General features: G+C 41.5%; 3 protein-coding genes across 5 annotated transcripts; 1 reads left to right on the top strand and 2 right to left on the bottom strand.

Annotated features, from left to right (window-relative positions):
• The first annotated feature begins 3787 nt into the window (after positions 1-3787).
• Positions 3788-5795, top strand: LOC115734672 (AAA-ATPase At3g28580-like). 3 transcript variants are annotated; one of them, XM_030665557.2, is made up of 2 exons: positions 3788-5381; positions 5415-5795. In XM_030665557.2, exons 1-2 carry the CDS (start codon positions 3817-3819, stop codon positions 5545-5547), a joined length of 1698 nt encoding a protein of 565 aa, XP_030521417.1. In that variant the 5' UTR covers positions 3788-3816; the 3' UTR covers positions 5548-5795. The 3 variants fall into 3 exon arrangements, with proteins under 3 accessions (XP_030521417.1, XP_030521416.1, XP_030521415.1); XM_030665556.2 differs by having other exon boundaries at positions 3788-5391; positions 5422-5795; XM_030665555.2 differs by having other exon boundaries at positions 3788-5396; positions 5427-5795.
• A 55-nt stretch (positions 5796-5850) lies between these two features.
• Positions 5851-8856, bottom strand: LOC115734674 (protein NUCLEAR FUSION DEFECTIVE 4-like). The gene is made up of 2 exons (XM_030665559.2): positions 8219-8856; positions 5851-7746 (listed from the first exon to the last, which is right to left on the bottom strand). Exons 1-2 carry the CDS (start codon positions 8690-8692, stop codon positions 6538-6540), a joined length of 1683 nt encoding a protein of 560 aa, XP_030521419.1. The 5' UTR covers positions 8693-8856; the 3' UTR covers positions 5851-6537.
• A 383-nt stretch (positions 8857-9239) lies between these two features.
• On the bottom strand, positions 9240-11726 carry LOC115734675 (protein NUCLEAR FUSION DEFECTIVE 4-like). The gene is made up of 2 exons (XM_030665561.2): positions 11142-11726; positions 9240-10456 (listed from the first exon to the last, which is right to left on the bottom strand). Exons 1-2 carry the CDS (start codon positions 11613-11615, stop codon positions 9338-9340), a joined length of 1593 nt encoding a protein of 530 aa, XP_030521421.1. The 5' UTR covers positions 11616-11726; the 3' UTR covers positions 9240-9337.
• Positions 11727-22014: the final 10288 nt, after the last annotated feature.

The raw sequence follows: 22014 nt of genomic DNA, 5'->3' as shown, positions 1-22014 counted from the left end.
TTAATCGACGAATGACGGACAATGAACGGTGAAGAATCGGGAGCGAGGTGCGCCCGACCGGCAACCAACATGGACAATGCTTGGTCGGCTCGTGTCAGGCCAGCTCACAAATGGACCGAGGTGTACCTGCCGGCTTGCGAGGTGCGGGGCAACCGCTCCCACATCACTGCCACCGTCGCCCGGTCCCATTACTGTGATACTCTACTTCTCTTGTTCTGAAATCAGCAAGTGTAAAAATATCATTTTCAATAAGTCAATACAAAGTCAAGAGGTAAATGATAAATAGAAATACCATTTTCAAGCATATGGTAAGGATACGAATAAAGTCATTTTCATAAATAAGATGAGATCAACATCGCTTTTATTAACAAAGTCAAGAAAACATAAATGAGTTCACACTATCAAAGTCAAACTATAAATGAGTTCACACTATAGGATCAAGAAAGTCAAGAAAACATAAATGAGTTCACACCAATAGGATTGACAAAGTTAATAAAACATAAACATAAATGAGTTCACATTAATAAGATTGACAAAGTCAAGATGATATAAATAAGTTCACATGTGAAGTAACTCGTGAGAGAAGCTAAAAAACTACTATAAATAGGGGTACGGTTTCCTTATTTCCGACATCCATCGACTCCCTCACTCTCTCTCACACCAATCTCTCTCTCACTCTCTCTCATGCCATCTCTCTCTCTCTCTCTCTCTCTCTCTCCTCCCGCCACCTCATGCCGCTGTTGCCTCAAGCCACCGCTATTGCCTCACGCCGCCTCACCGACGCACCATACGGTGCTGTCTTCTCACCTTGTTATCTTGCATGTCGTAAGATAGAACACCTTTACTAGGATAACAGGTAAATGAGACTACTAGATCTAACGCGGTAACGTTCGTTTGTTACTTAAAGGAAGTATTACATTAGATTGACATGAATTATGTGCATTTTGTGTACAATACATGTGTTATTGCATTAAGCCATGACGATATTTTCTTGTATTAAAATGATTTGAATCACGTGCCTGCAAGAATGTATTTGGGCAAATCATCCAAAGATCGGCGCATAGCCCGGATAGCAATTATTGATGGCTTGGATATGCAATTGTTCCCTTAAAGCCTCAAGGGTTTGTTTTGTGGATATATTAAGCCGTCATTTTCATAAAGGTGATTATGGGAAACGTATATCGTTATGTAACATTGAACCCACGAGCGAGCGTTCCCAGGATTTGACCTACTAACTATGGCCCGGATTGGCAAATGTTTATGGCATGGATTGGCAAATACTTATGGTATGGATTGGCAAATGTTTATGGTCCGGATAGGCACAAATTGACAAACCAGGAGTAGCCGTTTGACGTGAATTGAATGAATTGATGTGATTCATGGCATTTGAACAAAAGTTACGTGGTGGACTCCATGCATTTGATGACTTGCAAATGAAGAATTCACGCTCATTTTTACATTGCATCACAGGATGACTTTGTTGAGTCTTAAGTCGACATTTCTGTTTTAGGCCTAGTAATTTCATTTCTTGGACTGTTCACTTATCCTTTATTTTTTAGGGAATTGAGTTGGCGTCGCCGCATCCCCGCTATTTGGATTGCTGACTCACATGGAATATTCCCACTAAGAAGTCATGAATATAGAAACTGGTATCGAAAAGTAGGTGGAAGAATGCTCATGGGTCCTCTGCGCAATTTCAATGGACCGTCAAATTTTCAAGATGGAGTGACGCCTTTGGAGAGTACCCAAGTCAAGATGGGGAAGAGGTCCTAATAGTTTAATAAGAGTATGGAGGAGCAGAGTAGCCATAGTCAATGATAACCTTTCAAATTTTGATTGTACATAGCAAGGGAGATTAGTGTATATTGTAAAATATACTTGAGGCAAATGTGTAAAACTAAGTATGTTCATAAATATCTTAAAAGTTACTATGTCCGTTAAATTAGGTTGGCTATTAATGTTTCTGCAAATAGAGAATAAAGATTGGCATAAAATAATAAATGAATTAACAGAGGTAGAATAACGAGATATAGTTCCTAAGTCATTACAACAACCCTAACCCTGCTCTCCCCAGGCATCACTAGTGGTTGGCCTTCGACAAAAAGGAAAGAAAAAATAAAAAAAATGTTTTTGTCTAGCTTGAAGGTCAAGCCTGTCTTTGAGACCGATATAATCACTTCATGCCCTCATTTGAAATAATATCTCGTCGAGTCTCTTATTTAAAAAAATGAGAGTACTTTATGCCCTTATTTAAAATTTTCCGCCAAATCAATAAAATTGGGCGACGATGGGATGATTATCATAGCAAAGGTAGAGCATGATATGAAATATTACGAGTGACAAAAATCCAATTATGATTAATGATATCACGTTAATGCACCACAAGTCATTAAAGTGCCACCTTTTCGAGAAACTTTGCTTCCGATACTATTTTTCCATGATCTCCGTCCAATTAGTGTAGAAAGTATTGTATGAGGGACTTATACACGTACAGACCGTGAATAACCAAAATCCATATTTGCATCAACGCGTAATGCTTTCTAAATAATGTGCACAAAAAAGTTAATTTTAGCTCATAATTGATTTTATAATGATCTCTTATAATACGCTTTCGTATGATAATCAAATCTTTTTTGCCATTATTTAACTACCGATGAGAATCCACAAGTAACTCTCGAAATGAAATGCAACTTCTCCGGCGAATTGCTCGTGTCGGGTTGCAACTTCCCTCAGTCAAATTTACTTTTTTTTTTGCCCCTTTTTTGTCCGGCCGATATTCCGTGCTAATAATGGATGTAAAAACAAGTCGGAGATGAAAGACGAACAATTTTCAAGGAATCTTCGCCCGAGGCGGGTAACAGATTAAAAAGAAGTTTGTAACAACTTCATTTCACAAATTACTAAAAAAAATCATACTAAGCACCCAACATTGGGAGGGCTTTGCTCATGATACCAAGGGAGGAAAAAAAGCAAAGGTAATGAATGTTACATTTGGAATAGACCCAAATTCTAACAAGAACAAAAAAAAAATGTAACATGACAAATCCCCAAATTGTTTCCTTTCTCTTTATTTATTTATTTATTAAATTGATGTTGCTGATTCCCACAAAGTTTGTTTCTTTACCGGAAGAGAAAGGAAAGCACACAAGGATATCCGCACGTATCTTTGTCAGTGCCAACTCATTACTATAAAATTTTAGATTAACAATGTTGAATTATTCTTTTGATGATGTGGATCTCCATCCCAAGTGAATTAAAAAAAAAAAAAAACCAAGTATCCCACTAATCCCCATATAATAATGTAAAATTATTTTTTTTGTGCCCGCGCGTATCCGAATATTATTACGAATCATGGTTCAATTTATACGTACGAGTAGCGTAGCGAAATACTCCGGGGAAATTACGATGTCGCTTTTGAAGTCCGTAACCGCAGCGGAGAAAATTATGCGAAAAAAAGAAAGAAATGGCTATGAAGTTGCCTTCTGTAAAATTTACATGTAGTATATAACATCAGCAAAAGCAAAAAGGCCAAAAAAAAAAAAAAAAAAAAGGGGTAGTAATCACAATATCTGTAATTATTGCAAAATTCCATGTCTTCTCAGTTGATGCAATGGTGATAAATACGGGGCCTTTTCCTCATTGTCCACCTACTCTCTCTAGTCTCTAATCTAGTCTCCAATCTAGTCTCCTTTCTTTTTCCTTTCCCTAACTTTACACAGGGGAAAGTGAGACACACCATGAAAAGCCACCTTCTTCTTCTTCCCCTGCTGCTTCCTACTCCCTAGAGAGAGAAAACCCAAAAGAGAAAAGAAGTCCATGACCACTGCTCCCATGCCCAACCTCACCCTAGAGAACGAGAACGAGAACGAGAACCAGACCGACCCACAAGACCCATCGTCTCTCGGAAGGAGCAGCTGGCACAGAGGGAGGCTACCGAGGCCGACGACGACGACCATGAGGATGTTGATGGCGATGATGATGCCGCCGATGATGATGGAAATGTGGGCGACCATGGGCTCGGCCCTCGCCAGCTTCATGTTCATCTGGGCCATGATCCGGCAGTACTGCCCCTACGAGCTCCGCCGCTACTTCGAGAAGTACACCGGCCGGCTCACCTCCTGCTTCTACCCGTACATCAAGATCTCCATCCACGAGTACAGCAGCGACCGGCTCCGGCGGAGCGAGGCCTACGCCGCCGTGGAGGCCTACCTGAGCAAGAACACCTCCAAGAGCGCCAAGCGGCTCAAGGCCGAGATGGGCAAGGACAGCAACAACCTGGTCCTGACCATGGAGGAGTCCGAGAGGGTCACCGACAAGTACATGGGGATCAAGGTCTGGTGGGCCTCCAGCAAGATGACGTCGCCGCCGCCGCCGCGGTCCATGACTTACTATCCGGAGCAGGAGAAGAGGTTTTACCGGCTGACATTCCATAAGAAGCATAGGGAGGTCATCGCCGAGTCCTACCTGAAGCATGTGATCAAAGAAGGGAAGGAGATAAGATCAAGAAACAGGCAGAGGAAGCTGTTCACGAACTCGCCGGGTTTCAAATGGCTGTCCATGAAGTCCACAATGTGGAGCCACATCGCTTTCGAGCACCCGGCCACGTTCGACACCATGGCCATGGAGCCCGAGAAGAAGAGGGAGATCATGGAGGACTTGGTGACTTTCAGCAAAAGCAAGGATTTTTATGCCAGGATTGGGAAGGCTTGGAAGAGGGGTTACCTCCTCTATGGACCTCCCGGCACGGGCAAGTCCACCATGATCGCCGCCATGGCCAATTTCCTCCACTACGACGTGTACGACCTCGAGCTCACGGCGGTCAAGGACAACACCGACCTCCGGAAGCTGTTGATCGAGACGACAAGCAAATCGATCATCGTGATCGAGGACATCGACTGCTCTCTGGACCTCACGGGGCAGAGGAAGAAGAAGGGTGAGAAGCTGCCGTTGGAGGACGAGAGCATGGACAAGCTCAACAAGGATATTCCCAGGAGAGACCCGTATGAAGATACCACCAGTAAGGTCACTCTTTCAGGGCTCTTGAACTTCATTGATGGGTTGTGGTCTGCTTGTGGAGGAGAGAGGCTCATTGTCTTCACCACCAATTATGTGGAGAAGTTGGATCCTGCGCTCATAAGGAGGGGTAGGATGGACAAGCACATCGAGCTTTCGTATTGCTGCTTCGAGGGGTTCAAAGTGCTGGCTAAGAATTACCTCAGTCTCGAAACGCATCCGATGTTCGACATGGTCCGCCGCTTGATGAGCGAAGTGAACGTCACTCCTGCTGATGTTGCTGAGAACCTCATGCCCAAATCCCCAACTGATGATGCCGAGATATGTCTTTCGAGGTTGATTCAGGCCCTCGAGGAAGCAAAGGAAGCTGCTGCCGCCGCCGCAGCCACCGCAGCCACCGCAGCCACTGCCGCCGCCGCCGCCGCAAAGAGAAGCAACGAATCCAGAGACGAGGCTGCCAAGGAAGGCGTGAAAAGAGCTGCTGAATCAAAAGATGGGGCTGCCGAGGAAGACGCTGTTCGGACCAAAGACTGATCGGGAACGAGCTCCAGCATTTGCAGCATGTCTTTCTGGTAATACTGATTACCCAGCAGCAAAAAGCCATGGTCATTTGTGGTCTTGTGTAGTAATTGATCAAATGACTTTTTCTATGTTCTTGAGAAAACAAGTTTTTGTCCAGGCGACATGTTTAGGAGGATCGAAGATAAAATGTTTTTCCTTTTGTCTATGGTTTTTTTTTTCTAGAAAGCTTATGCTGTTTACTAGAAACCCTTTTTATGGCATTATGAACTTGGCCCCATCATGTTATCCAGTGAATATGGAACAAGATGGCTTCGCTTGGAAAGAGAATTCAAGTACTTCAAACAGGTTTTTGACCAGTCAAAACTGAAAAACAGAGCTACAAATGACAGACAACAAGCCAAAATAGCTAGAGAAGAGTTTCTATACAACATCCAACCAAAACCCAAAATGCCAGAGGGAGACTACCATTATTAGGATCACCAAAGATGACAAAGGAAACAAGGCCATAATGAAAGATTAGGCTCAAGCAGTATTTATGTGATACTTGCATGGCCGGTCGGCCGGCACTCGCACTAACCAAACTCCTCATGTACTAAGTCGGACTCCATTGCTAGGATAACAATACCCACTCTAATTCCCTTGAAAAAGTGCACCGGCATCCGAAGTGTGCCTCAGTTGTCTGTGTTTATGGACTCAAGACAACCATCAAGGTCCAGAGGCTGGGCAATTTTCACTAGGCTGATCGACCAGACTCTTCTTCGCCCATTGCTTGAATCAGCTTCTCTGGTATTTATGGCTTATCTGAATACATTCATGCATCTTGTCAATTCGGGGAATTGATGCACTTGAAGAACCCAGAATCGAACTTCCATCAGAAAGATAGTAAGTCACTATTCTCACTAATCCCACATATGGTGCCTCCCTCACCTTAAAGACCTGCCACAATCAAACTCGAGCAAATCCCTTCAGGAGGAAATCTACCCCATCAATAAACTTACTATTTTACAACCTCGAGGAATGCTGTATGCGTCGGAGTATAACCTGACTGTAAAAGTATCTCGTCCTGAAGAATAATAGCAATGCTGCAAGAGAACCCAAAAGAGTAGCGCCTGCCATAATGAAGAAAGACAACATGAAGCATTTTGTTCCTTCACATTTGTGCCCTTTCCCTGATGCTTCTTTGTCGTAGATATACCCAATCACTCTAATGGACAAGATATACGATCCAACAGGGTTCGCCATGGTGATGGTATTGAATATGGTGCCCATATGATTCACGCCGAATATCTCGGATGCGATTGTTGGCATCAGCGACCACTGTGAGCCGTAGCACACGCCCACCAAAACCGAACCCACATACAAAGCACCAGGCAGGCCAGAACCAATGACTGCATGACCAACGCTGAGAGCAGCTAGAGTTATGGCCATGAACAATGGCCGACCCGACCCTTTGGTGTGTAAGAAGAAGTCTGATACAAATCCGGCCCCGAAACGACCAAGGAAGTTCCATATGCTCCACAAGGAGATCATACTGTTCACTTCTTCGCTGGTGTAACCCAGAGATCCTCCTATCTGGCCAATGTTGTTAACCGTGGCTAGTCCCGAGCCCATGCCACATGCCATGGCAAGAAATAATATCCAGAAGTCCACAGTGCACATAGCTTGCGACAAATGTAGGTCTCGTTCGAGCTGCTGGTCGTTGTCTTCATGTTTACTGATTTCTTCATTAATGTCACCAGGCAAAATCTGATAATCAGAACCAGTCGGATCTTCTTCTCCATAGTATGTCTTCTCGTAGCACTCTAGCCGGTCGAGATCGCTATTCTGATCCACGCCTTCAGTCGATTGCGTCTGTTCAGCATTCCTGAATTCTCCTTGCAGGGCTCTTGCAGCAACATAAACAGGCGAAAAGAGCAACAGAAGCAGCAAAACTAACGCCGAAAGATGCAACAAGAACGTCCACTTGAAGATGTTTTCCAATATTATAACGACCATGAGATAAGCTGCAATGACGAGAGCAACCAAGGACAAAGCATTCAGGCGTTTCTTCTCTTCCGCTGCGCTCGCATTGTATATTCTTACAAACCACATGAGGAGCAGAGCATTAATCGTGGGTAATAGGGCAAGCATCAGGAGAAACGCAGCAGGGTTCTTGTTGAATACTGTCTGATATATTTGGATCAGTATAGCTCCACTTAAACCGATAAAACCCTAACAAAAGAAAGGAATCAACAACCATCCGACCAAAGTGATTAACTATAAAATGCGGCAGAGCAAAGGAAGAAACATTAGAGCAGAGCACCTCTCAAAATTATAGACGACCTTGTTCTCGATGATTTGTCCAATTTCCACAGGTTACTTACATAAGATACCTCTTAAGCACTCAATAGAACTGCTTGTCAACTTTCTGCTGCGCACGTATCAAGATCAAACACCACTTTTGCTTATCAAGAATCAATAGAAACTGCAGTTCCAGCTGACGACATGATGCAATTTATGGGATGACATCCAAAAGAAAAACATCAAGAACCCCAATCCTCGTATATCATTAATCATAACGAAAGAGCAAACTTTGAACATCGGTCAAGGTAAAAATCTTTCATTCAAACAAGTGAAAAGAAAGTAAAATTCAAAACAACAATGACCAATCCACAAAGTTAAATGTTCACACTCAACCAATAACCTTCATGATCCCAACAGCAGTGCCGCTATAATCAGGGAAGTTCCGGACTGCCGTGACGACATTGGCGGTGTTGAAGAAGCTCTGCGCATGCGCCGCAACCAGCATGAACAGGCACACTGCCGCCACGGGAGGCCGGGGCAAGATCCCGGCGACGCATGCCCACATCAAGGAGTAGCCCAGCAGGTTCTGGGCCGCCCCGGCGAGGTGGACCACCCACGGCCCGCCACGGCGGCGGGGATCGTTGGCGTAGGAGTAGAGGAGGCCGGAGAGGACGCCGCAGTTGGCGCCGAAGTCCTTGAAGACGGAGATGGTGTCGAGGGTGGACTGAGAGTAGCCCTGGGTGGACTTGAGGGCGGGGGAGTAGACGGAGAAGGTGTAAAGGTTACCGCTGGTGCTCTGGATCAGGATGCTCGCCACGGTCGACGCCCACTTGTTGCTCAGCTTCTTCTTCTCGTGCCGTTGGCGGGTCTCCATCTTTCCCGGGCTTTGGCGGTGGCGGGGATGGTCCTCGCCGCCGTCTTCTCGAGGTTTGGCGATGTCGTAACGGGTTGTCGGGTGGGATTCGACTCTGGGCGGTGATTGATGTTGTCTCGTCGTCTTCGCGGGACGTTGATGACGATCGTGGCGGCTATGAGACACCTGGGCCTTAACGTGGCCTCGGTCGTACCTGGCTAGTTCCCACCTCCGCACAGAGCAGAGAGGTATGATTTCCAACACGACAAAGAACACTAAAACCAAGTAATATGGCACATGTCTAGTACCAGCGCTTCGTCAAATTGAAAGCTCGATTTGGATCGCATCTATTGATGATCGACTCAAAAAGACTCGTACTTTGGCAAAATTCCAACCAACAGGTTATGCATCTTACATTCATCTGCTCAAAATTAGATAAACACTCTGCTCTCACAGGAGATTTCACTGTCTTTTGCTTCTGTATTGGTGCATTTCAAGCTGACAATTTGCCGAGGTAGAAAGCAATATGATCAGATCTCTCTCTCACCCGCTAAGAAAAACGCGAGAAAAATGAGGGTATACTGTAGCGCACAGACATTTACTTGGTCCGGAATGAAAATACAACAAGGGAATGGCATGGAAAGGAAGAAACTAATTCAGGGGAATTCACTCATCAGCTGCTGTGAGCTGCGAGTGCTGCGATCTCCTGTGAAGAACCAGCTTGTAGAAACTCCTCGTGCGGAAGAACAACACCAGATCGACCAGGAAACCGAAGAAGGCCACGGACGCCAGTATGAAGAACGACAGCATGAAGCAACGAGTGCCGTAACAGGAGTTGTCCTCCCCCGTCGCTTCCTCGTCGTAGATATACCCAATCACTCTCACCGACAGGATGTATGATCCGACAGGGCTACCTATGGCTATGGTGTTGAATATGGTGCCCATGTGTCCGATGCCGAATATCTCCGAGGTGATCGTGGGCATCAACGACCACTGGCAACCGTAGCAGACGCCCACAAGGACTGAGCCCACGTAAAGATTTCCAGAGAAGCCGGAAGCAATGATTATGTGACCGGCTGTCATGACGAGCAGGGTAAAAGCCATCAAGAATGGCCTCGTGAAACCTCTCTTGTAGAGCAAGACATCGGAAACATATCCGGCTCCGAAGCGACCTAGAAAGTTCCATATGCTCAGTAGAGAGACCAAAGTATTGATCTCGACGGTGGAGTATCCAAGGGATTCTCCGATTTGGCTGATGTTGTTTATGGTGGCTAATCCAGAGCCAAGCCCGCACACCATGGCTATGAACAACAGCCAGAAGTCCCCAGTACGCATCGCCTGGATAAGATTCATGTCTTTAGAAACTTTCTCGGGCACTACTTGCGGCGGATTTTCCAACAATGGACTCTGCTCAGAAGATGATGGCTCTGACGATCCCTCCCTTTCCTCCCTCATTGCCACGAGTACCGTTTTGAGAGGCCAAAAAAGCAGAAATAGCAGAACTATGAACGTCAGGATACGTGACCATAATGGCATGGTAAATATGTTCTCCAGTACTATTAAGATCATGAGATAACCGGCAATGATCAAAGCCACTGCAGAGAAGCTATTCAAATGCTTCTTGTCTCCCATCGCGTTCGTGTCGTAGATTCGTACCAAAAGCATGAGCACGAGCGACACGGTTGTCGGCAAAATTGCTAGCATCAGAATGAAGGCACTCGGCTGGTCCTTAAGCATTGTGTAGTACACTTGGATCAGTATAGCTCCACTTAGACCAAGAAAGCCCTGCACCAGAACAAGGTAGATTAGCACTCAAGAACACATTTTTATGCACAAACTATGCAGACTCGCACAGGAAATCCCGCTATTGACCTAATGATCAGATTGATTCTTAAGCATTTTCCCTACCTTCCCCAGAACTTCACCTTTCAGGACTATTCTTAAGTGGATCAAAGAGCAAGGCTTATTTGTCTTCCCTCATGATAAGCACACTACGATTTGCACAGAGATTAACAGTCGTCACATACAAGAACAGATCAACTGCGACCACTAAATCAACTTGGAAATAGAATCTCCGATTCCTTTAGTTTAAACTTCAATTCAGGACCCTATCTTCATCTTGACATGTCTGTGGAGGCGAGGGAATGAAGCATGTCATTGCCAAGAACATGCGTGGCGCTTCAGACATGCTTTCCCAGATTCACCAAGATATCACAGGAACAATCCTTCCAATGTCGTGTGGAGGCACTCCAATATACATATGGACTAATTACACCACGTTGATTCAGAAGGCAGGGCGGTGTTTATGGATTCTAACCAGCACTAAAAGAAGACCAATCAGCGGGCAACATGGAAAAATTCTTAAGGCTGATTTGGACACGCTCTCTCTCTCTCTCTCTCTCTCTTCAAATAACACCAGCTACAAATTGAAATTCTGAAAACAGTCCACAACAATCACACGCACACATACCTTCATGATGCCGACGATTGTCCCACTGTAATCGGAGAAGTTGTGCACGCCACTGACCACATCGGTGGTGTTAAAGAAAGTCTGCGCGTGAGCCGCCATCCACATGAACAGGCACATCACCGCGACCGGCGGCCGGTTTATCACTCCGACGACGGAGGCCCAAATCAAGAAGTACCCGGCGAAGAACTGCACGGCCCCGGCGAGGAGGACGAGCCACGGCCCGGGAGAGAGCACCGACCGCCCGGAGCGGCCGCGCTTCTCGGTGACGGCGGAGTAGAGGAGGCCGGAGATGACGCCGGCGTTAGCGCCGATGTCCTTGAAGACGGAGACGGTGTCGAGGGTGGATTGGGAGTAGGACTGGGAGGACTTGAGGGTGGAGGAGTAGATGCCGAAGGTGTAGGAGGCGCCGCAGCTGGCCTGGATCCATATGCTCGCGATGGTCGACACCCACTTGTTGTCCACCCTCCTCGCCATGTTTGGCGCTCTCTGGGTGGGTGTGCGGGGTGTTTATCAATTCTCGTTAAGGTTTCGCTTAGGAAGTTTCATGTGTCGCGGTCGGCAGTGACGTTCTTGTTGTTGTCTTGTTCTGGCCACAATCTGGGAAAGAAGAAAAGCGAGAGAGAGAGAGAGAGAGAGAGAGAGAGAGGGAGGGACGGTTGTGCAGTGAACCTAACTCGACTCGGTAACCAACCTTCTTGCAAGTGTTGGTTCATCCATTTATTGGCCCGTTTGATTTAGCATCGAAAATGAGCATTGAAGCTTTAAAGTGTCTTAGCCAAATACAAATGGTGTTTGGTTCATGTTTTTACTCACTTTGAAGAGATGCTCTCCAAAATCTTTTAAATCAAAGTACCTCTAGAGGTACCCGCCAACACCGATACCGCCACCCGCCGACCCTCCCTCCTCGCCGTCGCCAGCCCGCTAGACCCCGCCTCCCCCTCTCCCCCCCTCCTCGGTTGCCGGCTGACCGCCGCTCGCCCTCTGCCGTTGGCCACCGCCGCCGCTTTTTTTTTTTTTTTTTTTTTTTTTTCAAAAAGTAAAAATACTTTACAAAATTAATTTTTCATCAAATAACATTTACGTCAAAGTTGCTTTCTAAATATGTTTTAAAAATACATTTTACTAAACACTACTTATATTTTGAAAAAAGCCTTTAACCCAAAGGTATTTGCATTTTTTTCAAAATCCCATGACGAAATGATAAACCAAACAAGACCATTAAAGGGAGAACGCCATTGAAGCTGTCGGTGTCGTTCATGTCTTTATCCGCTTGGATTACCATTGTCCCTATTCAAATTCCAAGGCATTTTGTTCATCTCTAAAGTATGGGGAATTCCTTCTGTTTGGCTACAAGCCCTGAAGAATTTGTCGTCATCTCTCTTGTTGCGCACTTAAATTTATTCGGAGTAGGCTCATGGCAGTGACAAGACCTACTGGGTAAGCAACGAGTGTTCAAAGGTGGGTTCTGAAGATATTTTCGAGTCTAACGAGAGCAAACGAAATTTGAAAATGAAACGAGATTAAATCTGCAGCGAAGGCAAAAAAGTCTAGCCTCTAGACTTCCCAATTCGCAACATACGTGAGAAAATTTTAAATAAGGACAAGTGAAGGTGTTTTCTCAAAAGAGGAAAGGCATGGAATGGCAAATTAGTCTCAAATAAGGGTTAAACTCACCGATCAAAAAAATCTTCGATTTTTTTTTTTTTTTTGGTCATAAAAAAAAATCTTCGATTGATTAGGGGCATTTTTGTCAAGAACCTTTTCTTTTCTTTTTCTTTTTTCTCTTTCACTTCTTTTCTTTTTTTCTCTCTCTTTTTATTAATGTTTTCTTTTCTTTCATTTTCATTTTCATTTTCTTTTTCCTTCCACATCCTCACCTCGGAGACCTCCCTCTTCGCCATGGACGACATCCTCTACGCCCTCTCCAACCTCGACTGTAGCTTCCCCCCACAAGAGCGCGTTCGACGCACCGATTACTTGCTTTTGTCGTCTTGTCCGCCTCAACGAGGCCTTGCCCATTGTCGAGATGATGGTGATCAGCAGCTTTGGCCTTGATGTCGCAACACTGAACAAGAAGGTAAAAGAAAAGGGAAGAGAGAGAGAGAGATAGAGAGAGAGAGGAGAAGAAGAAGAAGAAATTACAAAAAACAAAAATTACAAAAAAAAAAAGGCTATTGGAAGAAAATGCCCCTCGTCATTAGTGATCTTGAGATCTTATTTGAAATTAAATTTACCACTTTAAGCCCTTATTTGAAATTGAATTTGTCATTTCGGAGCGTGTTTGAGACAATATTCACTTTAGACCCTCGTTTGATAAAACACCTATATAAGTTGGCACTATTCTTAAAAGGTTGCTCCTCGATAAATTTGCATTGCCACAACTACGATTATCATTTTTCATGAATTTGGAGCTGGACTTGACAGAGAGGTGCATAGGACATGGCGGAGAGAACAGGTGGCTTGAGCGATGGATAAGAAAAATCATATCTGGCTTTATCCCATCCCTCATCCTTAGGATTATTTTTTCCCCATATATCTCATTTATATCTCTTTTATTTTGTCCTGGATAACTATTAAATACAAAATAGAATAAGATAAATTATATCTTGAATTTCTTCGTGACGATCAAAAACAGCCTAAGTTGTCTATTCCGCATTTGTTGATTGGAGTATATTACGAAATGGGTCTTCCAATCTCCAATCACGTGGGAGTCAGCGATGGTAGGCGCATAATTGAGACCTCTATATTTAATTCAGATGACTCTCATTCACACTCTCACTCACTCTCTCTCTCTCTCTCTGTGAATGCTGCTTGCTAAAAGTGATCCACGAGGAATTTACAAGAAGAAATTGATTTCCAGATCACGAGGTCGAAACAGAGAATCAACAAATTAATCTGTCAGGATCCATTTCTCCAGTTCTAGTCCCGTAGGTGGCGAGGCATATATAACAAGCACAAGCCATTTTGTTTTACCGTGTAGGACCAAGTATACTAGGAAGAGCCTGGCCACCTTCATTTTTCACTTTTACGGTCACATATTGGCGTGTCGATCTTACAGGCGAATGTTCGATATTTTAAACCTGTAAAAATATCTCAAAGAGCTTGTTTAAACACAAGTACGAAGTTTCTCACTTTGAGTACAAATATCTATTGCTTTTCTAAGTACTAGACGATGGATATTTCAACGGTTTTAAAATATCGAAAGTCTTTTTTTTTTTAACGGCTTTAATGGAAATTATGACCACAATCAATTTGTCTATGGTTTTGTAACCTTTTGACATGATTTATTTCTTTATTAACCCTCTCATTTATATGCCTATAAAGAGCATCTCAAAATCACAATAAAAACATAAAAAAAAAAGAAATTCTCTTTTGTATTTCCATTTATTAGCTGAGTTTTACATATAGTAATATGGTTCATGTTCTTTCTATTTATTTTGTGCGGAGTAAATAAGAAAATCTATTGTATCCTGAAAGGATAATTGCAACAACATGTTGCTATCGGCTTCGTATTTCGAAGAGCGAAATTGTATTACAGGACAGTATGTTGAAAATATGTCTCGAGTTTGAGCCCGAAACGAAAATATAAGTTTCAGAAATAAATATTTAAAGTCCGAATTTCTGCGGACGTTCGAATTATCCATATATATATATATGAACATGCATCAGAGTCATTGGCTGAATTGGAAAGTCCACCTGGGACTTTGAATTTGAGTTGGACCATGTGATATTTATTTACGGTGGACAAAAGATAACAACAAGAAAGAAATCAAGAGGAAAAGATAAGAGAAGATTTGCTTTTCTATTTCTTTTGAAGTTCCGTGCAGGTTTGACCAAATCACATGATCCAAGAGAAAGTCGGTCTGCTCGTCCCTCTGTGCGATATACTTGCATATATATATATATAGTTGGTCCCGACTATATATATATTGGAAGCGCCATTTTCATTGTGAGTGCCGTAGTGCTCAATTTGCGAGTATTTACCTATAGGTGCTGGGTGCTTGGCGGTGGGTCTTCGGATTGTCCGTGAAGTTGCATCCAAGGAAGAATCACAAGTGCTTTATAGCTGATAGAAAATCCTATTTAAGGTTTTGTTTTTATTCTTTTATAAGATTGAGAGATTATTTCGCTAGAAATTGATAGCTAAACACTGTGTGTTATTAGATGTAATTGGGGCTGAGAAACACCGAGAGTATTTGAGTTACTTGAGTTTAATCTGTAATCTCCGTGTATCACTTGATCTATAGTGGAATTCGTTGCTGCTCTTCCCGTGGATGTAGGTTTCTACGATCGAATCACGTACAGTCAATTTTCAAGTAGATCGGATAAGCTTCTTGAAGGTTTCGCTCTCACAAATATCAGATTTGTGTTCGTTCAACCTTGTTACTCTACATTCGACCCCCCCCCAAAAAAAAAAAAAAAACTTGTTACTTTAAAGGATGATAGTGTTGAGGACACCGAATCTAGGTGCGCAACGTCGAAAAACAACGTTGTAATAACAATTGGAGACATCAATGCGTGTTCGTTATTGAAGATGGATTTGATGATAGGCCTCCCGCTTTGATTTGAAAAAGTCACAAATCTGCTTTTTGAGCACATGATCCCTAACCTTGTTTTAACTATCCATGTTGTTGTATGGAGTTTGTTTTGTTTTGAAGTTGTCTGGGATTTATCTTGATTTGCAGTTAGATTCCTTTGTTCCTTTCTTGAGTTTATGTGAAAATGTTACTTTGAGTGAATCATCCACATAACCAACCTCTACTATGATATTTATTATTTTCTCATCTTTTAAATTTATTCTCAAATCTGAAAAAAAAAATCGAGAATCTCACTAAAGTCCCATAAATAGTTTGTGTTGGGACCCAGACATAGGTTGCCTTTGGTCAGGAGGAAACTTCATGAAAAAGGAAAATGCTTTTCAGGAAAAAAAAAATTCCGGAGAAATTGTTAATTTTCCAATATTTGGTGACATGTGATCGAAGACGTTTTCTCGTGTTTGAATTTAATTTGAAAAATGATCTCAATCTCATAACTTTATCTCGTGCTACAAAAAGATCGTACTTTGAAAGTATTTTTTAGTTGTTTTAAAAGATTCAATGTGCTCAGATCGAATCACGTACATTTTTTGTTGGTCTCGACTATTAAACAAAAAATATTGGAAGCGCCGTTTTCATTGTGAGTGCCGTAGTGAGGATTGTGAAGCTCGATAGGGACATCAACAAGGTGAACTCGGAAGTGTTACTTCTGATCGCTTGCTCTGCGCAACTCCTTTTGGAGTTCCTCACTGAGAGATCTGCACAAGTCGCGGCCGAGAAGAAGAAGATCGTAAAGCTTGACCGGATAAGAATCGCCGTCAAGCGGCATCCAATGAGATCCGTCAACCAAGAGCCACACCTACCGGGCCTTTCCCTTCCAACAAAATTTCAGAACTGATTTTGATTCGTTCTGAATTTGTCATTTGCTCCTTACTCTGTTTTGTTCCCTTGCCAATCGTAAGGAACCGGCGAAAGCAATGAAGCGAGAGAGCAAATAAGGGCAAAACAATAATAAAAAAAAAAAATTAGCGAAAGAGAGGTGTCATTGTGCCAATTAATGCTAGGAATGGTCCTCGATGTTTTCCTTTTGTATGACGTGGTTTAGATATTCGTTTCACACCAATAATCTCTCGTTTGGTCTCAGCTCTTTGCTGGTCAGAACATGCCAGCCTTGAGTAAGGCAGGAGTCGTAACTTAGGACTTCGTTTGGCATCCTTTAGACGTCATTTCAGTCATTCGTGATTATATAGCAGAGCAAGTACGTGCTGTAATTAACCTATGTTGATTTAGCAAAATAATAGCATGAGAAATTTGATCAAGTTCTGGTCAATGGTGGATTTTCCTCTATTGGAGTAGATAAACCTGTATACACAAAAACCGTTAGTAGTGAATCTACAATTATTAGCTCATATGCTGATGGCATGCGTGCAGTGATGTCGTGAATGAAAGAAAATGTTTCTTGACTTCTAAATTTATTTGAAGGACTCGACAGATGCTAATGTTATTTTGGCTCTTAAAATTATAAGTGATAGTGGCTTAATGCTCACTCCCAAGCATTATGTGGTGGACACTTTGACGTCACATCTATGAATACTCCTCTTGATGTCAATACTCAATTAGTGAAAACAAGAGATAGTGTGGCCTCAGTCTGATTATGCTTAGATTATTATAAGTTTCGTGCGTTTAATCCACATTAGATTTTACATTAAAAATTAATTATTAATAACATGCGGCAGTTTTGGCCGAAAAATTTCGCCTGGGGCATCAAAATGATCATTTTGTCTCCAATTTGGCACTAAAATGATCCGATTGAAACTTTTGGTACCAAAGTGATCTCCGTACACAACTTTTGGCACTAAAAGTATCATTTTACCGTGATCATTGGATTGCCTTGAGCAGAGTAACGAAATATCTTAGATGCACCATAAACTATGTCATTTTATATGGTGGATTTTCAACTGTTCTAGAAGGATACAATGATGCTAGTTGGATTTTAGATTCGAATGAGACTAAATCCACTAGTGGATATGTGTTCACCCTCTGTGAAAGTGGGGAAAAGTACACTAAAAATGTCATAACTTTTGTACGGCGTTCATTTAAGTGCCATAACTTTCAAAACGTTTACTCAAGTGCCATAATTTTTAAAAATCGTTCACTTGAGTGCCAAGTTGACGTGGCAGCCGGAAAAACTGACGTGGCAGCCGGAAAGTTGACGTGACACGCTAAAAAGTTACTATAGTTCGCCGGAAAGTTGACGTGACACGTGTGGAAAGTTACCGTAGCTCGCCGGAAAGCCGAGGTGACACGCCGGAAAAGTTACTGTAGCACTCAAATGAACGATTTTTTTTTTCCAACGTAGCACTCAAGTGAACGCTTTTTTAAAGTTATGGTACTTAAGTTAACGTTTTGAAAGTTATGGCACTCAAGTGAACGCCGTATATAAGTTATGACACTTTTAGTGTACTTTTCCCGTGAAAGTGCTATAGCTTGGAAATGAGCCAAGCAAATATTTGCCAAATTCACATGGAGTTAGAGCTTGAAGCTCTAGAACTAGCTAGGAATGAGGTTGAGCGATTAAGGGCCCGCATGAAAACACTTCAAAATTTTCATTTCTCTACCAGAAACCCATCCGGCAAAGAAATGCGTTTGATAAAAACCTAATTGAAGTATAAAGCCGTTTGATAAAAAAATTTGACTTCTGGTTGTGTTTTTCAATTTTGTAGTGAAAAATCTTGCCCGATCAGATTTTGAGTCTCATCCGAGAAGTAAAAAATTTTCATTTCTCTCGGTCCAGAATGGCTTCTGTCGTGAGGTTGAAATTTATTTCAGTTATCAAATGCATTTCTCAATCAGAAATCAACTTCTGAAGCAGAAATTAAAAAATCAACTTCTGCTCAAAAGCAAAAGCAGAAATACCAACTTCTTACTAGAAGCCATTTTCAGTTGGAGAAGTGTTTTCATGCGAGTCCTAAGAAACTTCTTAGCAGATATTCCTTTGGAAATGAAATAGATACATGTCATGCCTATGCATTGTGATTGCCGAGCGGCAATAGCCATTGCAAATAATAAAACTTCCAATGCTAAAAATAGACACATCCAATTGAGGCATGAAGTGGTAAAACGGATGCTTAAAGATGGAATTATGTCCATCGACATGTAAAGTTAGAAGTGAATTTATCCAATCCTCTAACTAAACTTGTGGGAAGAATTTACGATACATCGAGGGGAATGAGACGTAAGCTAGCTAAGGAAAATTAACGATGATGGTAACCCAACCTATGTGATTGGCAACCCCATGAATTAGGTTCATATGGATAATAAAGGTCATTTGTTGATCTAGTAATGCACTATTTTTTTTTGGGCGAAATCTAGTAATGCACTAATAAAAATGGGTTAATACCACAAAAAATTTCAAACCGGTACACTTGTAACAAATTTATCCCAAACTAATTTTTTTACTACAAAAAATCCAAACTGGTGTACTTGTAACAAATTTAACCCCCCGTTAGTTTCATGCTAAATTTTACTATCGAATTACTGAGTTAGATAACATGTAACGGTTAACGGATGTACTAGTTTGGGGTTTTTATCTTCCGTTTGTTACATGTGTACTAATTTGGAATTGTTCGTGGTATAACTCCAAACAAAAACTAACACGAGGTAAATTATCTAAGGTGTATCAGTTTAGGTTTTTGGTGGTCCAAAAATTAATTTGGGGTAAGTTTTTCACGTGTACCAATTTGGATTTTTTTGTGGTAAAAAAAATTAATTTTGGGTAAATTTATCACATGTGTACTACTAAGAGGTTTTTCGTAGTATTAACCCATTAAAAATTGTTGGCCTTGCTAAAATGAGAATATTGCAAGAGTGCAATGAAAAAGAGATTAAGCTAATTTTTGTTAGTGTATTAAATTACAAAATACACTCGATGGAATTACCAATATAAGTGTGCAGTGAAGCCGCCCATATGAGAATTTTTGAGAAAATCTCTAGAGTACTTGTGTGTAAACAAGGCACGTGCATGGCTTATTAGCGCAAAACCTCCTTGAATAACATAAATTGTGGGGGTATAATGTGATTGGCGAAAATTATAACTCATAAAAGAAATTCTTGGTTCATAGAAATTTCAAACTTGACCAATGATTTTGTAAATTATATCACTATTTCAAGATCTGGTCCATAGTCTGATAAACACCATTCTCCTTGCATTACATTCAATTGAGTTTAACCCATCATTTATTTTTCCTTGTTTTCAATACCTTAAAATGGGAGGGGGGGGGGGTTGTTAAATATTTCAATGGTTTTAAAATATCCAAAGCCATTGTTTTGCAATGGATTTCATGGAAATTATGACCACAATCAAATTGTAACCGATCCGTAGCCTTTGATATGATTTATTTTGTTATAATCCCTCTCATTTATTTTCTTATAAAGTAAATCTACAAATCACAATAGCAACATACCAAAAATAAGAAATTTTCTTTTCTTTCATTTATTAGCTGAGTTTTACATATAAAGTTGTTGTTCTTATTTTCTCTATTTATTTTGTGTGGAGTGAAGAGGAAGATTTATCATATCCTGTGAGGATAGCCGCTAAAGCCAGTCGCACTAAGTTTCACAGGGAAAAGGACGCTTTTGGTGTCAAAAGTTGTGTACGGAGGTCACTTTGGTGTTAAAGGTTTCCGTCGGATCACTTCAATATCAAGTCGGAGACAAAATGATCGCTTTGGTGCCTCCGGTAAAATTTTTCAGCCAAAACTGCCACGTGTCATTAATAATTAATTTTTCAATGTAAAATGACATTTAAAAAGAATAATAAACCCACGTGGGTAGCTACGTGCACTTCTACACTTTAAAATAAATCAAATTCAAATTTAAAAATTACCTAAAAATAAATTTGTTTAAAATACAAATTGCATTTAAAATAAAATTTAAAATAAGTTTAAAATTTAACAAAAAAAATTAAAATTAAAAAAAAGGAAGGATTGGTTACCGGGTGGCAAGGGCTGTGCAAGCCTTCTCGCCTATTCTGCAACCTTTTTTTTTTTTGGGTTTTTACATTATTTTGTTAATTTTTTTTACCGAATTTTTGTGTTTATTTTAAATAAAATTTGTATTTTTTTTCCAAATTTTAGATTTTTATTGATTTTTGTAAACTAATTAAGCTTGTATTTTTATTTTTAATATTCTTTTTAAATTTTTACATTTTTTAATTGCTGACTGGACCTCGCCGGAGCTATGTCAACTTGAAATATTAGTAAAATAATGCCACATCAGATTTCTAGCGGAGCAAATCGGAGTTGGCACTAAAACGATCGCTTTTCAAAAAAAGAGGCACTTCAGTAATCCGAATAAAACTTTTGGCATCAAAATAATCTACGTACACCACTTTTGGCACCAAAAGTGTCATTTTGTCAAGTTTCACACTTCACGCCTCATATACTTATGCCCTGTTTGGTTCAGCATTCCAAATGAGCATTGAAGCTCTAAATTGCCTTGGCTAAATTTAAATGGTGTTTGGTTCATTTTTTGGCTCACTTTGGAGAGATGCAATTGCATCTTAAATGCTCTCTAAAGTCATTTAGCTCAAAGTACCCGAGATACTTTGGGCTAAAGCACTTTTGCAAAATGTAATTAATTTTTTTATTATTTTAATTTTATCACCTTCTCTTGCCGCCGCCGCCGCCTACGCCTGCCGCCATCGCCCATTGGCGGCCGGTTGCCGCCGCTGCCCACTGCCATCGCCCATTGGCCGCCGGTAATCGCCGCCGGCCGCAGTGCGCCCTTTGCCGCCAGCCACCGGTCGCTGCCGCCGCCTCCCACCATCGCCGCCGCCTTTTTTTCAAAAAGAAAAAATATTTTACAAAGTTCATTTTTCACCAAACAACATTTACGTCGAAGTTGATTTCTAAATGTGTTTTTAAAATACACTTTACTAAACACTACTTGCATTTTAAAAAGGCTTTAAGCCTAAAGGTATTTACATTTTCTCAAAGTCCCTTGGTTAAATGCTGAACCAAACAGGGCCTTACTCTTATTTTCCATGCTCTTTTAACAACAAATTTTCCAACATTAGAATCCTATTAAGAGTGTAATACCCCAAACTTTTGCTCATTTGTCTAGTTGGTGAATGTGTGATTGGGAGAAATGTTCTTTTCCTTGGTTCTATTTCTAAGTAACATGCTTACACTGAAAGGTAGTTGATAAGTTAATATCGGCGTTAGTTCTCCAATTCTACATCTCTTGTTCGCAGAAGTAAAATATTATCCCACATTTTACTTGGGTATCTAATTAACCCATAATAGATTAGTGGCAGCTCCAAAATAGAATGAATTGCA

The sequence above is a fragment of the Rhodamnia argentea genome, chromosome 7 (genome assembly GCF_020921035.1).
Source record: "Rhodamnia argentea isolate NSW1041297 chromosome 7, ASM2092103v1, whole genome shotgun sequence".
NCBI classification, from domain to species: Eukaryota; Viridiplantae; Streptophyta; class Magnoliopsida; order Myrtales; family Myrtaceae; genus Rhodamnia; species Rhodamnia argentea.
Note: the sequence above shows the minus strand (reverse complement) of the source record. Positions and strands in the feature narration are given on the sequence as shown.